Source organism: Columba livia, chromosome 8 (genome assembly GCF_036013475.1).
Source record: "Columba livia isolate bColLiv1 breed racing homer chromosome 8, bColLiv1.pat.W.v2, whole genome shotgun sequence".
Lineage (NCBI taxonomy): Eukaryota > Metazoa > Chordata > Aves > Columbiformes > Columbidae > Columba > Columba livia.
The window spans coordinates 15,060,338-15,074,743 of NC_088609.1; the positions used below are offsets into that span (position 1 = coordinate 15,060,338).

General features: G+C 39.0%; 1 protein-coding gene across 6 annotated transcripts in view; it reads left to right on the plus strand.

Annotated features, from left to right (window-relative positions):
* TUT4 (terminal uridylyl transferase 4) overlaps positions 1 to 14,406 on the plus strand; it is a 50,257-nt gene that overhangs the window by 33,584 nt on the left and 2,267 nt on the right. For 4 of the 6 annotated variants that reach the window (XM_065071031.1, XM_065071030.1, XM_065071034.1 and 1 more), the window contains 10 exons: positions 1,002 to 1,079; positions 1,466 to 1,643; positions 2,000 to 2,047; positions 2,142 to 2,224; positions 4,170 to 4,285; positions 6,131 to 6,291; positions 7,278 to 7,375; positions 9,871 to 10,396; positions 12,882 to 13,058; positions 14,098 to 14,185. In XM_065071031.1, coding sequence (XP_064927103.1) covers positions 1,002 to 1,079; positions 1,466 to 1,643; positions 2,000 to 2,047; positions 2,142 to 2,224; positions 4,170 to 4,285; positions 6,131 to 6,291; positions 7,278 to 7,375; positions 9,871 to 10,396; positions 12,882 to 13,058; positions 14,098 to 14,185 — 1,553 coding nt within the window. The remainder of the gene's footprint in view (positions 1 to 1,001; positions 1,080 to 1,465; positions 1,644 to 1,999; positions 2,048 to 2,141; positions 2,225 to 4,169; positions 4,286 to 6,130; positions 6,292 to 7,277; positions 7,376 to 9,870; positions 10,397 to 12,881; positions 13,059 to 14,097; positions 14,186 to 14,406) is intronic. The other 2 variants (XM_065071033.1, XM_065071035.1) reach the window with 2 other exon arrangements.

Here is a 14,406-nt window from a genome sequence, read left to right on the forward strand (position 1 = left end):
TGCATTAGCAGGCTCCTAACTCCCTCTTGGTTTTAGTGGGTAAAACTTAACTAGAAAATTACAACAAAACTGGGAATCTGTTGGACCTAAATTCTGCTGTTAAGTTTACTTTGGGATTTCAGTCTTATGATTATATTTTTATGCTGAACAGGATAGAAAAAATATTGTCAGGTGGTATGAAGAGAAGGAAATTGTAATTATGAGACTGCGCCAGATGCTCTTGATGTGAGTCCAGCTCACATCAGTTATTGTCAGAAGCAATATTTATTGCTCAACATCTTATCTGTAAGAGAAAAAGTTAATTTTATGATTTTATGAGGGGGGGGAAAAAAAAGATAACTAATGCTTTGGTACAACATTAAAGGTGCTGTTTTACATGTGCCAGGAAACTTTATTAAGAATATCACTTTCTGTATCTTCATTGCATGGGTGGGGACAAAATAATTAGTCAGCTATCTGCCTCTTCCTGGATATACTCTGAAACTCCCCAGCACTTCTGAAAATTGTCCCTTTCTGACTTTTTCGTTGTCTGTGTGCAAGAGGAAAATTGGCTTAAGCACTGCAGTTGAGACTCAGACTTTCTTGCTGATAGTTTAGTAGTGGTTGAGGGTTGTTCTTTTATTGCTGCCCTGAGCGTGCATTTAAATAACAGTGGAATTTCCCCTTGGCTTTGCTAAATTCAAAATGTAATAGGAGTCATATAAAGTATCCTTAGAGATTTTGTGGGCAGGAGGGATCTTGGAATCTTGATGAGGTAATTCAGTCATGTTTTCTTAGTTGCAAAGAACAAGTAAAAATATCCAAGTAAGCTGAGAGAAACATAGCAATAATGCAGAAAGACTTGGAAATTTTTTACCAATGGGAAATTCTGCCTATATAAGAAGTAATTGTTAAAATTAAAAGATTTTTGTTTTTTGTGCTACTTCTTTCCAGCAAAACTGCACGTCTTGCATGGTGAATCTGAATTAGAGTGGTAACTGTGTCCCTCTCTATTTCGGCAGATATTTGATGGAAAACAGATTCCACAAAGAATGGTGGATGGATGGAATGCCTTTTTTTTTGATGACATGGAAGAATTGGTAATATTCTAATTCCAGAAGAGTCAATAAAACTTAAAGCTTGTTTTTATGGGAAAGTAACATATTGCTAACAGCGTAATACATAAAAGAGTGGTTGAACTTCCATATCCATATTATTATAACTTCCCAAATGAGGTCTGTTTTGCTGAGATGAGTGTCTGCTTTTTCTTGATTTGTATTAAGTAATTTCTAAGTGACATAAATCAGGGAAAATACTTTTTACTCTCAATAGTCTGGGATTGAGGTGTTGTTAAGTGTAGTGATTTAACCTTTAACGAAGTGAAGCTGTTCATGGTAGACAAACTCATAATTATGAGAGGTAGTTGGAGGACGAGAAGTAGTTCAGTAACTGTACCTGTATAAATTGTGTTTTCCATGGCACGCAGAAGAAGCGGCTGCCTTCTCTTGGAAAGAACACCGAGTCACTTGGAGAACTCTGGCTGGGGTTGCTGCGATTCTACACTGAAGAATTTGACTTCAAGGAATATGTGATCAGCATCCGGCAGAAGAAGCTGTTAACGACATTTGAGAAACAGTGGACATCCAAATGTATTGCCATCGAAGGTACTTATGCGCTGATTTTTTGTTTCATTAAGGAGGGAGTGATAAATACTGTTGCTTGAGCATCTGTTCTTGTTGCACAGGATCTTTATCTGAGGAAACTACCATCAGTGCTTAAAAGAAGCATTGTTTGCAAGTCCTGCAGCTTACAAAATGAGATTACACTCATAACTTTTAGTATATGTCGGTAAATTGCGCTTTATTATGGTTAGTCATGTTTTTTATAACACTCAGCATTGCTTTGCTGTCATCTGCTCTGTGACTGCATTTAAAATTGAATTCTCTGTGTTAAAATAAAAATTTGTGTTGCAACATATTTTTTCCAACTCTTGATTTGTTTTTCCCCCTTCTTTACACAGATCCTTTTGACTTGAATCATAATCTCGGTGCTGGAGTCTCTAGGAAAAGTAAGCTATTTTGTCTACTAATGATTAATGTTCACTAATTTCTAAAGTGTTGTGCCTTTTCTGTTGTTTTGCAATAACTGTCTTTCTTCAATAGTGACCAATTTCATAATGAAGGCGTTTATCAACGGGAGAAAATTATTTGGTACCCCATTCTACCCAACTGTGGGAAGAGAAGCTGTAAGTGTTCATAGTTTTTAGTATATTTTTTACTTTTCTTCATCCACTGAATTGGTGCGTCCAGGGCGAATCTCTTGCATGTATTTATCAATTTGGTATGCACAATACATGTAGTTACACATTATTTGCATTAAATGAGTGGCTTAGTATTGGGCTTCTGCAATACAAAATTAATGGGAGTAGTTGGATGGGTGATGGGTATTTTTGGCAGTTCGGGGAAGGTAAGCTTATTTTGGTTTTTGTTTTTTATAAAACTCTTCATTGTGTGGCATGAAGTGTTGCAGAAAACTGCAACAACAGCTATAAACCCCAGAAACAGGCTTAGGAACTTTACTACCCATTCATGTAGCCAAAGCAAACAGATTTATGAGATGTTACACTCTACTTTGTTTTCCAGTGGGTGGAGAAAGTAAGGATTGCTGCTTAAGAAAGGAAAAGGATTGTGATAAACTTTCTTATCAGTTCATCTTAAAATTGGCATAGTGAGTCAAGGTCTGGAATGTGTTTATGCAGCAGCACTCTAGAGAAATTACTCCTTTGAGCTACAGGGTCCAGCCATTGATGTGTCATAGAGAACTAATTCTTTGTATAAGCAAATAAATCAGCTGAAATTGGTATTTTTAACATCTACTTTAGCAAGGTGGTTTCTAAGACATCTTAGAGGACTGTTCTCCCAATGGCTTTGAAGAGGGTTTGTGTTTCTAAGGGATTTTGAAAATCTTCTGAAAATTGTTATTTCCCCTCATCTGTTCCTGTTTTCTCTTTTCCATTTGCTTACTTTATCTGTACTTTATATTAGATGTTCTTTGATGCAGTAGCTGTGTTCTATTTTGCACTGTGTCTAATAACATAAGAGGTGTTTTTATTGGGACTTTTTGAGTACTACTGTGATACGGATAATGAATTATAGTGTGGATGTAGTTAATTGTAAGTGACAAATATGTGAGTGTATGTAATAAATATAATTGCTAATTAGTTTTATTTTTTTCTTTGCTTGCATATATGTACAGCACAATGCTATAGTGCTTCTGGAAAGCATATACTGTATGTTTTTATACGTGTTCTTTTGCGTTGTTCAGCCTCATCTCAGATGTTCATTGAATATTTTACATAAGGATAAAAAGCAGGAGAGAAAGCAGCATTAAGATGCAAATGAGCCCTCTTATGTGAAGGAAATAATGCCAATAGTATTACAGACCTTTTTATTTCTCCAAAGTACCTGACAAAGAAGGAGTTCTCTGTCTCCTTCCTAAGCCAATGCCCTGTAGCGCAGCTTAGTGATACAGAGAGGAAACTAGCAAAAATGTTCAGTAAATTACCTAAGTCTACAGTAGGACTTTGTTCCTGAGCTGGGGTTAGGACATTTCTATTTGTACTTCTGTTTCAGTCTTCCAGGCAAGATAAGTGTTTTCACAATGTTTGTGTTGCTCAGAGGCTGTAAACTGTGGCCTTTGTGCTGGCACAGGTCAGAACCGCAGATGTCCTTAGCACATTGCAGGCAGGGCAGGGATACAGGGCCATGCACAGATGCTCCATCTGTTTCCCACCTGAGCTTTCTTCTGTTGGAGGGGATATAATAGTGTCATTTGGGAAGGGACAGAGACTGCTTTGGAAAACATACACACAGTGACTCAGATACCAAAATAGATCATGTGCAAAAAATTGCCTTCCGAAGAGCCTGTGGGGAAGCAGAAGGCAGGCAGCAGGTTGGAGCCTGGATGCGCTGTTCTGCAAATTCAGCTTCTGGCCCTAGGACTAAATACCACTTTTTAGCCCAAACTCTTCCACATCTCTGAAAAAGCTGCCATTATCTAGAGGAAGAAAAAGACTTAGGTATAATCTAAGAACTGGCAGAATTTAGGGGACAATAGGAGATTAAAGCTGTCCAGTTTGCTTTCATTTCTCAGTCTCGTAAGTATTGTATTTGTCTGATGTGTTTTGATAGGAATACTTTTTTGACTCGAAAGTGCTGACAGATGGGGAACTGGCACCCAATGACAGATGTTGTCGTGTCTGTGGAAAAATTGGTCACTACATGAAAGACTGTCCAAAGAGGAGGAGGTAAGTAATATACAAAGCTAAAGTAAAATCTTGAAGATTAAATCAAGAGATTTGGATACTTGAAATTTTAGTGGAAATGAAGAACCTGCTTAATTGCAGAGAAAATCAAAGCTTTGCATCTGACCCTCAACTTCCCATCCTGTTTTGCTTTTCTTAGGCTATTTCTGGTCATCTCTTTAAATCTTTGAGTGTTTATGTGAGCACACACAGTAAAATAAAAAGTGTGTAATATGTTAACACTTCATGATTTATCTGTATTTTACAGCTGATCTGTAATTTACAGCTTACTTTAAAATTTAAATCACTAAATTATCTTTTTATAGTGTAAACATTCAGATGGTGACCATATTACCTAACTGCACAATTTGTAATGTATTATAATGGATTTCCTGTAGTGATCGTGTTTGGAAGATAGCGTTGAATTTGGATTGTTCTATAAATGTGATAACATATCTCTGCAAGGCAGGTAGAAGTTCATTTATTAAAATCTAGAGGTAGTTAAAATGTACATAGTTCAGGTGCATTTCTGTAACATACTAGTGCAGTCACCTAGTGATCTTGTATATTAGTTGCACTTACGAGTTCTGGATCCAGTACACCTGCAAAAGGAGTCCCTAGCACATGGAGGCCAACGTCTCTGAAGAGAGCTTAGCAGGAATTGACAGAATCTGCAGTCTTCGCATTTTTACATATTTGAATTTTTAATGGCCCAATCAGTGTAGGTTGTCTGACTCCTCCTAAAACCTGGTGAAGCTCTTAAAATACAGATCTGGGATTTTTGATCTACTTTCTATATCCAGTTGTGTACTTCATAATTCTTAAAAATACTCTTGGTCTCTTCCTGCTAGTCCTTATTTACAGCCTTCGTTCAGTCAGCAGGGTTCTGGATACATGAAACTGGACTGGGACCCCAAGGTCACAGGCTGTTTCTTTCAGCCACTCCCTTCATGTACTCATGAGCTCACAAGCACTAGCAGAGTGAATTACGTCTCCTGTTTCCCTACATCTACCTCAGGAAAAGAAGTTGTGATCTGCTCTTCATACAAACTGCTGCTTACAGCTCAGCCACAGAGAATCTCTCTCAAATTGTATATGGAGCTCACAAACTAGTATTTAACAATCCTACAGATACAATGTGGAAAAAGACCTTTATTTCTTGTCTTGGTTCTTTATCACTGGTTCTGCAGTTTGTTGTGTTAGTACTGAGTTTGAAAAAGTCTCAGTGCTTTCCTTCATATCCTGTTTAGGCTCAGGATGCTGAGTACCTTAATAGAGAAATATGACATCTCCAGTGAGGGGGAGATTATATCTCCAGGATACAGCTAGCTTGTTTTGTGTATATTCTGACTCAGTGGGATTGTTGCATAGAACTTCTCCCAAATTGACAGGTGAAGTCTGCCTAACTGCAGGTATAGTTCTGTGCTAATACAGCCAGATAGCTTCTGGGACAGTTCTGGGGAGCTTAGAAGTCATTAAGTTTATACAAGCAGGTTGTTAACCATCCCATATAGAATCATATAATCATTTTGGTTGTAAGAGGCCCTCAGGATCATTGAGTTCAACCATAACCTAACCTAACTCTAGCACTAAACCATGTCCCTAAGAACCTTGCCTTTTAAACCCCTCCAGGGATGGTGACTTTACCAGTTCCCTAAGCAGCCTGTTCCAATGCCTAACAAGGCATATTCTGCAAGTGTTTTTCTGGGATTCCTAAGATATTTGTATTCTAGTACAGCTGTTGGTTATGTAACCATTTATTTCCCTTTGAACATACCAATTTAACAACTCTACAGAGATTTGTGTGTGTGTGGTTTTGTGATATTGGTAATAAAAATTATTATTCAGGTTGAAGAAGAAGGAGAATGAGAAAGATGATGAAAAAGAAGTGAAAGAAGATGACAGAGAAACAAGGGAGAAAAGATGTTTCATATGTGGGGATGTGGGTCACGTTAGAAGAGATTGTCCTGAATTCAAACAAACCCGACAGAGAAATAACAGCGTGCCAGGTGAGTTAGTTTATGTGTTGTTAGTATAATTTGAAAGTTCTGAGATCCCTTCTCTCTAGGTTTCTATATAGACCTGGTAATTATGTCAAAAAAAATCTCCAACTAATGATTTCAGTTATTGCAAATACAGCTTTTAGTCTAAGTGTCACTTTTCTTCAAGTGGGGTAATGCCTCCTGAAGTACAGTCTTTGGATGGGTGGAAAAATGTACTCAGCAGTAAATATAGTGTACTTCAGGGTATTGCATTATTTGTCTTCCACGCACAATGGGTACATTTAGCAGTAGTAATCATAGTAATAATTGATTGCATTTCCTCTTCCGAATGTTTCTCAAATGTTAGCTAACCCTCTGTCATCTATGAGAGGTAAGTAAATGCATTTTCACCAAAAGTCAGTGGTCTTAAAGTAACACTTCTAAAAGCATACAGATACATTACGAATCTAGATCTAGCTTTCAAATTACTGTTAGTAATTAGAGACAAGTCTAATTGCAAATCCATTCAAATTAGGCCCTTAGGTGCCTGCAGTACTTGAAAAAGTAGGAAAAACAATCGTTAATGAACTTCAGAGAGGACCTTGTTGCTTTTCTGTATTCTGATATTCCTTACTCTTTTTTTTTTTTTTTTTCCTTCTTTCGTTGCCCAAAAGTTCCTGCTGTTGCTATTGCTATTTAAAACCCTGGTGCTTACAGCAACAGCGTGGAAACCTGTATAAAGCAGCGCTCCCACCTGTTAGCAAAGTGAGCTTTACTCGTGCTCAAATTTGTATTACTTGGAATTAAGTTTTGGGTTTAGCTGTCTCTAGCTATTAACGTTGGCTGTTGCCAGTAGGGGGAGAGTTTTCCGCTAAAAGGAAAGCAGAGGGTAAATTGATTTACCTACTCTGTGTCACATGAGTTTTAAGGTATTGCTGACTCCCAGTTCTGTGTTCATTATTCTGTCATCTGTAACCCTGTGGTTTTTATTTACATTTTTGTTCCCTGATTAGGCACCCAGTTGGTCCGAAGCTTGGTAAATTCACAGCTAGTGGCTGTGAGTCAGCAGCAAGTGGAACGACCCTTGCGCACTAGGCAGTCATCAGAATGTGTAAGTTCCGATTAGCTGTAGTATCAAAGTAAGCAAGATGTAGCAAACCAGCGATCCTGGCCGATGCTAGGAACAGGTTTGCACAGTTTTTTAACAGATTCTAGACTTTATAATGATGGCATTGCACTCTGCTGGTTACTTAAACTTTGATTTATAATATAGAGTCTCTTAGAGAGCTTTTATGGGCTTTCAATATTGAAACTATACGGTCAAATTACATACGTGATAGCTTGCAATTCTGAAAGGCCAGCTTTGCTATCTTTGGGATTTAAGCTAGGATGCCTTCTGAAGTCTCGTGCTTGGTTATTCTGGCAATGTTCTGGAGTTGCTAAGGGAAGTAAAGCATAGCTCATCGTTAACATCCTGGAGACTTAGGTTCGGCTGTCGTGATTCTCTGTGGTTTAAGAGAACTGTCTTAAGGGACTGTCACAAACAGGCAGGGAACACAGGTGGATCATAACTTCGGTTTAGATGTGATACATAGGGCACAAGTCTGCCAGAGCACTCTAGAAAGCACAAATGGAACCATGGGGAAATTTTTGGTAGTTTTCTTTTAGAATTTGTTCAAGTCTCTAAAGGACTAGATAATATGTGTTAAACCTGCTTCGAAGTGGAGGTGGATAGCAGGCAGTATTCGAGCAAATACAAATGTTGGTGTTTAATGTTTTTGGAATGCAGAATACAGCAGAAATTATTTTAAGCTATTGGTCTGAGAAACATGTGCCTGCTAATGAAGCTGGCAAGTAAGCAAACATGGTAATCAGGGCTGCTGATCACTAATGCTGTTTGTTCCGCTTACTAGTTTGGGTATAGAGTATTTCCTAACTGGTAAGCAAGCTCCCATGATAGAGACATTATGACATAGTTTTTACGATAATAACATGCTGTTAAGGAGGGATGGTTACAGCCCTAATTGGCCTCGTATTTCTGCTTGGGAATTGAAGCTGGACATGTGGGTGCACACACAGTTGGGCACATCATGCACACTGGACCTGCAGCTTGTGCACATTCTGGTGTTATCTGGATGTCACGGACTCTGTGTGTGTGTGTTGCATGGTTGTCATTTGGCCGAGATTCCATGGTGAATATGTGCTGGCCAGGGATTGAGAAGAATAGGAAGGGAGAATGGTAGCAGAGCAAGAGGGAGAGAAAAGGGAAAGCAGGAGTGTGGGAGCAGACCAAGAGGCTGGGGCATAACATTTCTCCTCTCCTGCTGCTGGCATGACCAGTTCATGCTTGTGGTGGTTCAGTGTTTGCAGAAAGGCTGCAGTCAGTGCATGTGCTCTATTTTTATAAGATTTAAGCTGTTAAACTAGTGGTTGTCTTTCAAATCCCAGGTTTTACCTTCTCATCCTGGTTTGATAACAGGACATAGGAGGCACTCATACAGAACAGTTGGAATAGCAGAAGGAACTAGTCCCAGCTTCTGGGCTTCAGCTTTTGCCCTGGCAGAGCCGCACAGCGTGCTGCTGTAAGGAATGCTCTGAAAGGCTGGCATGGGGAAATCCTGCACACTTCTGGGTGCTGAAGAAAAGTGACTGCCAGTTTAAACAGACAGTCAAGCAGTCACAGGGAGTGTCAAGCTGCAGAGACCTTTAACTTCAGCTGTTCGACAGCAGCTGAATTACTTGGAGCATAGCTGTCTGCTGTAGTCTGTGGAGGGAGACAAGCAGCTCCAGGGGAGATTGAAATGTGCGATTCAGATCATTATCTGTGGTTTAGGTAGCTGGCTGTCATTTTAATTTCTCTTTGGAGGCACCTTGTGCCATTGCTATCTTGTTTTAGTGCTTAAACCAGATTAGCTTAATCCAGACACTATTTTTTGGCAGATAAAATTGGGAACTATTTTCCCAGCTATCCAAGTTCTTGAAGTGCTTCTCTGCTTAGTTGCAATACTTACTGAAATAGGCTCATGCTTGTTGCTAGTGAAAAGGAAAGCTTTGTAAAAGCTCTGCAAATAACTGCTATTTCTGTGCCTTTAGCCATGGCTTAACATCAGGATATGAGGGTTGGAACCATGTTCTTGGAGTTTCAATTTCTTGTTTAACAGACTAAATGAAAAGCAAAGAAATATTAGGAGCATACTTTGGAATTACCTTAAAAAGTGTATGTAGTAATAATAAGCACTCTATATAGAAGTAAGGGAAGCAGTTAATGAGATTCTGGGCTGTAAATAAGTAGCATGGGGAAGACACTGATTAAAAATCAGAAACAGTTCTGTGAGGAGTCTAATGAAGAGCCTGGGGCTAATGCTTGCTCTGAATGATGTTTCTGATGGTGAGATGTGCCACATTGACAGAGCTAATTATCTGGTGGTGAAAATCAGTGTCAGTCAAATTGTTCTTATTTAAACCACCAGGAACTTGGGTGCATTATTTGGGGTGTTGCTGGGAGTGCTTTGCCTAGTCTAATACAGTAGGTGCTTATTAAAGAAAATTACTATTAAGTAGCTAGTGAACTAATCAGAAATACATACTTTTTTTTTTCCCCTCCAGTCTGATTCGCATCAGTCATCTTACTCTCCACAACCTCAACAATTTACACAGAATTCCTCTCAGCCAGCCTCCATTAACCAGACTCAGCCACAACCAATATCCCAGTCTAAGCACGTTCCACAGCCACAGCAGGGTGCACAGCCACCCCATCAGGTCCAGCTGCCTTTGTTTAACTTTCCCCAATCTCCCCCAGGTCAGTATTCCACCTTGCATAACCTGGGACTACTTCAGATGCACCACCACCACCAAATTCAGCTTCCCAACACTTCTTGGCCTATACATGGGCCAGTTATTCACTCTGCAGCGGGTAACCCTCCTCATTCTACAAATGTTCCATTTTCTATGAGATCTGGCAGCAGCAGCACCACAAATAACCAGAGCAGTGTAAGCTTGAATGATCCCAGTATCATCTTTGCACAGCCTGCTGCCAGGCCCATGGGAATTCCCAGCACTTCTCATGAGGGACCCTGGCACAGCCCCGTGACTCCAAACTCGCTGGTGAACAATGGCACGGTGGGGAACTCAGGTAACTCTTCTCTGTTGTATCAACCCTCTCGCTCCTTGTGTTCAAATGTTAAGTGTTACAGGAACAGCTAACGCTTTCAACTTGTTTCGTATTAAAAATATGATGCTTAAGAAACTAATTTATCACCTTCTCTCTATTAATGTTTTCATAGGAAAAAAATTAGGTGAGTCGGATCATTGTAACTTTTAGGCATTGGTCCTGTCTGCCATTAATGGCTGTGCAACACATGAGAAATCATGCATTCAACTGAGAAATGTTCTAGTAATTGTTTGCATCTAAGCACATTGCTGTGAATATGCTTAAAAATACATTTTTCATTTATGTTGTTGTGTAGTTTTATTAGGTGAATACTGAGACTGCAGCTGCAAACTTTGAGACTCGCAGAATTATGGTTGTGCAAATTTAATCTTGCCTCCTTACATTTAGTACAATATGACATGATCTTATGTGTTTTTTTTCCTTGTAGTTTATCCTGACACATTTCACTTACTTAATCTCAACATTGTTTTCTGAAAATACTTCATACAGATTTCCACTGCAACAAGTGGGCAACAGCCTTTTGCCTCGTGCTGAAGCCAAGTACATTTGTATGTTTGAAGTACATTTGTATGTTTGAAGTACATTTGTATGTTTGAAGTACATTTGTATGTTTGAGGCTGAGAAAAACAGTATCAAGTAATTAAAGCCCATGCAGCTTTCCGTGCAACATAACATGTAGCAGCCCCTAAATTTTAACTGTGGTCTTTTAAATCGTTATAATGGTCTTTTGATTTATTCTGAGTAACTCCTCCCATGTTTAAAAAAAATATATCCATCATACAATATACTGATGGAGAATGTTCATCACAAGATGGAAATTTTGGATCTTCTTCACAGTCTTTTTCTGCACTAATAAGGTGGTTGACAGCAACAGATTTTCAGCTGAGCCAACAGTGTTGAATGGGGTATAATTCACCAGTGAGTTTCAGATATTTGTTGAGATGCTGGAGGTGAATGTTTTTCTCTTCAGAGCTTGGTGGGGGGACTTTTTCCCCATGCAGCTCCTTCCAATCCAAGTCTCCTTACCCAGGTAGTTGCCTTCTCTCAGACAAGATCCCCAAATCCTAGTTTCTGCTCTGTTCTCTCTTAACGAGTCCAGTTTCTCATCATGTAGTCAGTCAGTCCCTGTCTTGAGTCTTTTCCCTTTTGCTCTATGTCAAGTTTCTTCCACTCTCATTGTGCCTGCACAGGTGACTTCCCAGGTGTTTTGCACTGTCAGTCACAGTATCTTTTTTCCCTTCCCTCAACCTCCACGTATTTCCAGTTTCATCACTCTCCTTTTCCTAGTTCCCAGTCCTAGTATTTTTCCTCTTTGTATTTTAATCAGTTTTGTTTCCTTTTTGGCTTTGATGCCATTAAGGTGGAGTCACTGGGCTGGGCGCACAGCAGCAATGAGCTGTCCGCTCTCTTACTTGCTCATGACAATTTGGGAACAGTAAGTTTGTGGAAACTTTGTCTTTGCTCACATAACCTTGAGATGGAAGGAGCGATTTTACTTTCTTTTCAGTAGACAGTTGAGCAGAAGTAGGATCGTTAGCAGTTTCAGACAGACGACCTTTTTTCATGCTGCTTATGGCACCATGCTTTATGTTTTATTGTGTAAAAGTTACTGTTATTTTTAAATGTGTAGCTTACTTTTATTTGATGAAATTCTGTCTGCATATTTTTTATTATGAGCCTGAAGGGGAACTGATATATTGAGAAGGATAGTTACTTAAATTTCTTTATTTGTAAATCTACATTGTTCAACTTTTCAAATTAGCAGGCATTGTTGTGTCGTACAAAATTTGGAGCTATGGAAAAAAGAGCAGAATTAGTAATACATTATTTCACATCACCTATTGTGTGTCCTGCCTCCTTGGATGCGTGATTTCTCATCCTTAGTGCTGCAGTGATACTGAATTTGTAAATGGCATAGCTTACAATTTGTGTATTTATTTCAGAATAGTTTTTATTTTTGTCTCTAAACATCAATTTTATGTTGGTCTGACGATCTATGTATCAAGTTTCTTAAGCATACAGGTATAAGTGGAATTCCACTGTACATCTTTTGAGAATTATTTCTTGCTGTAGGATAATAGCTTTCACATCACAGCTATGTCAGTGATAGTGAATATCTGTGTGGGATCAGGTATTAGTAACATTGCCCAGACCTTGTATTTTTCATCATGAGAATGACATAGGAATAGTGAAATTGTAGGTCTTGATTTTCGTACTGATCCATCCTCTGTCTTCCCCCCCAGTAAATTCTATTATAGTGAATAATGAAGTAATTTAGGTTGTAATTTTTGCTGATGTATATTAAAAAAAAAAAAAAAGAGTAGCACATCAGACTAATTGCATTAAGTCCCCTGCAAACTGTTATTTAAGATGTAAATTGTATTTGTGACTTACTGTTTAATTATTTCAACTTGCAATGTGCTTTTCCCTTTCAATTGAAAAATAGATCAGGGTTTCCAAGGACAGTTTGGTAAAATGAATCCTCCTTCTGTCCCTTGGGACCATGGGACCCCTCCTACCCATTTTCCTCTCCTCCGAGGAGCGTGGCCTTACAATATGCCTCAGAACTACATGCAGCAGGGAAATGCCAGCTACCCACCGAACAAACCTTTCTACCCTCAAGGTACTAGAACTAGTATGTGAATCAACAGCTCATGCAACATGTTTCTTTACTGTCTCAAAGGCTTTAAAAGCCAAGGAATCACGTTTCACTTGCTGCTAAGCTCCCTGGAACCATAATTGAACCCAAGAGTCAAATCAACGCTTCAGCTTCCTCCATGGATGGATGAAAATCTGTGTGGGAGGGAAGGGGTTAAATCAAATTCTGAAATCTGAGCCGATTTGCAGTCTGTTGCACTTCCAGCCTCTTTCTCCTTCCCTGCTGCTCTCAGTGTAAAGCCAGCTCGGCTTCAGTGGAGGTTGAGATGATTTGCCCATGAGCGTGTTAAGAATATAAAGAAATCTTTTACCTAATTCATTTTATTTGGCTTTTGTACCTTGTCTTGTGGAATGGCTCACAAAGATAAAAACTTTCAAGACCATGGAATAGTTGAGGTTAGAAGGGGCCTCTGTAGGTTACCTAGTCCACCCCTTCTGCAGTCAAAGCAGCACTAACTTCACAGTTAGGTTGGGTTCAGTTATTCAGGGTACCTCGGAGGACCGACTTATCTCACCTCTTTGTGCTGCTACTGGATGATAAAGTGCTCAGCACCTGGCAGGACTGGGAAGGGCTGTAGGAAAAAGGCATTTGGCTCCACTGAGAGTGAAACTGTGCCCAGATTTTACGTGGAGGCTTTGCAATCACCGTGCTGCTGGGTCACCCACTGTAAAGTGAGGAATACCAGCACCCGATATGTTTTTCAAAATCTAATCTATTGGCTGTAGTGAGGTTTCCAAGTGACATCTGTATTTAAAAATCCTAAAAGTATTTTTGTAAAATAACTAAAGTAACGCAACAAAATGTCTTGATTCTGAGGAAGTTTTGGAAATAGGATTGAAGTAACACTGCGTTGTCCCATTCAGTGGGTTAGCTGTACAGATAGCATTTGTGTCAGCCTAGTAAAAATGGCTTTATTTCTAAGTAAGATTAATACATTGACTATAGCCAAATACTGTTAAATATATTTAATTTGCTGAAGTAATTGTAATCCATTTTCTTCTAGCTGGTCCACTGATGCAGAGTAACCAGAGGTTCTCGCTTCTGTCTCAAGGACACCCACACTTGAATCTGAATTACATTCAACAGAAAAAGTGAAATTTAATGGGATTGTGGGTGGGTGGGGGGAGGGGAGGAAAAAAATTCAGGTTCTGATTTAAAATCTTAATGCAACGTGTTTAGATACAAGATTATTTAAGACTTTTTAAACTGTATCATTTGTACATAGATATGAACTATAGTTTTTACTAGTATCACAAAACTGAGTGATACAAATTTCATCTATTTTATTACCCTATTTTTAAGGGGAATTGTG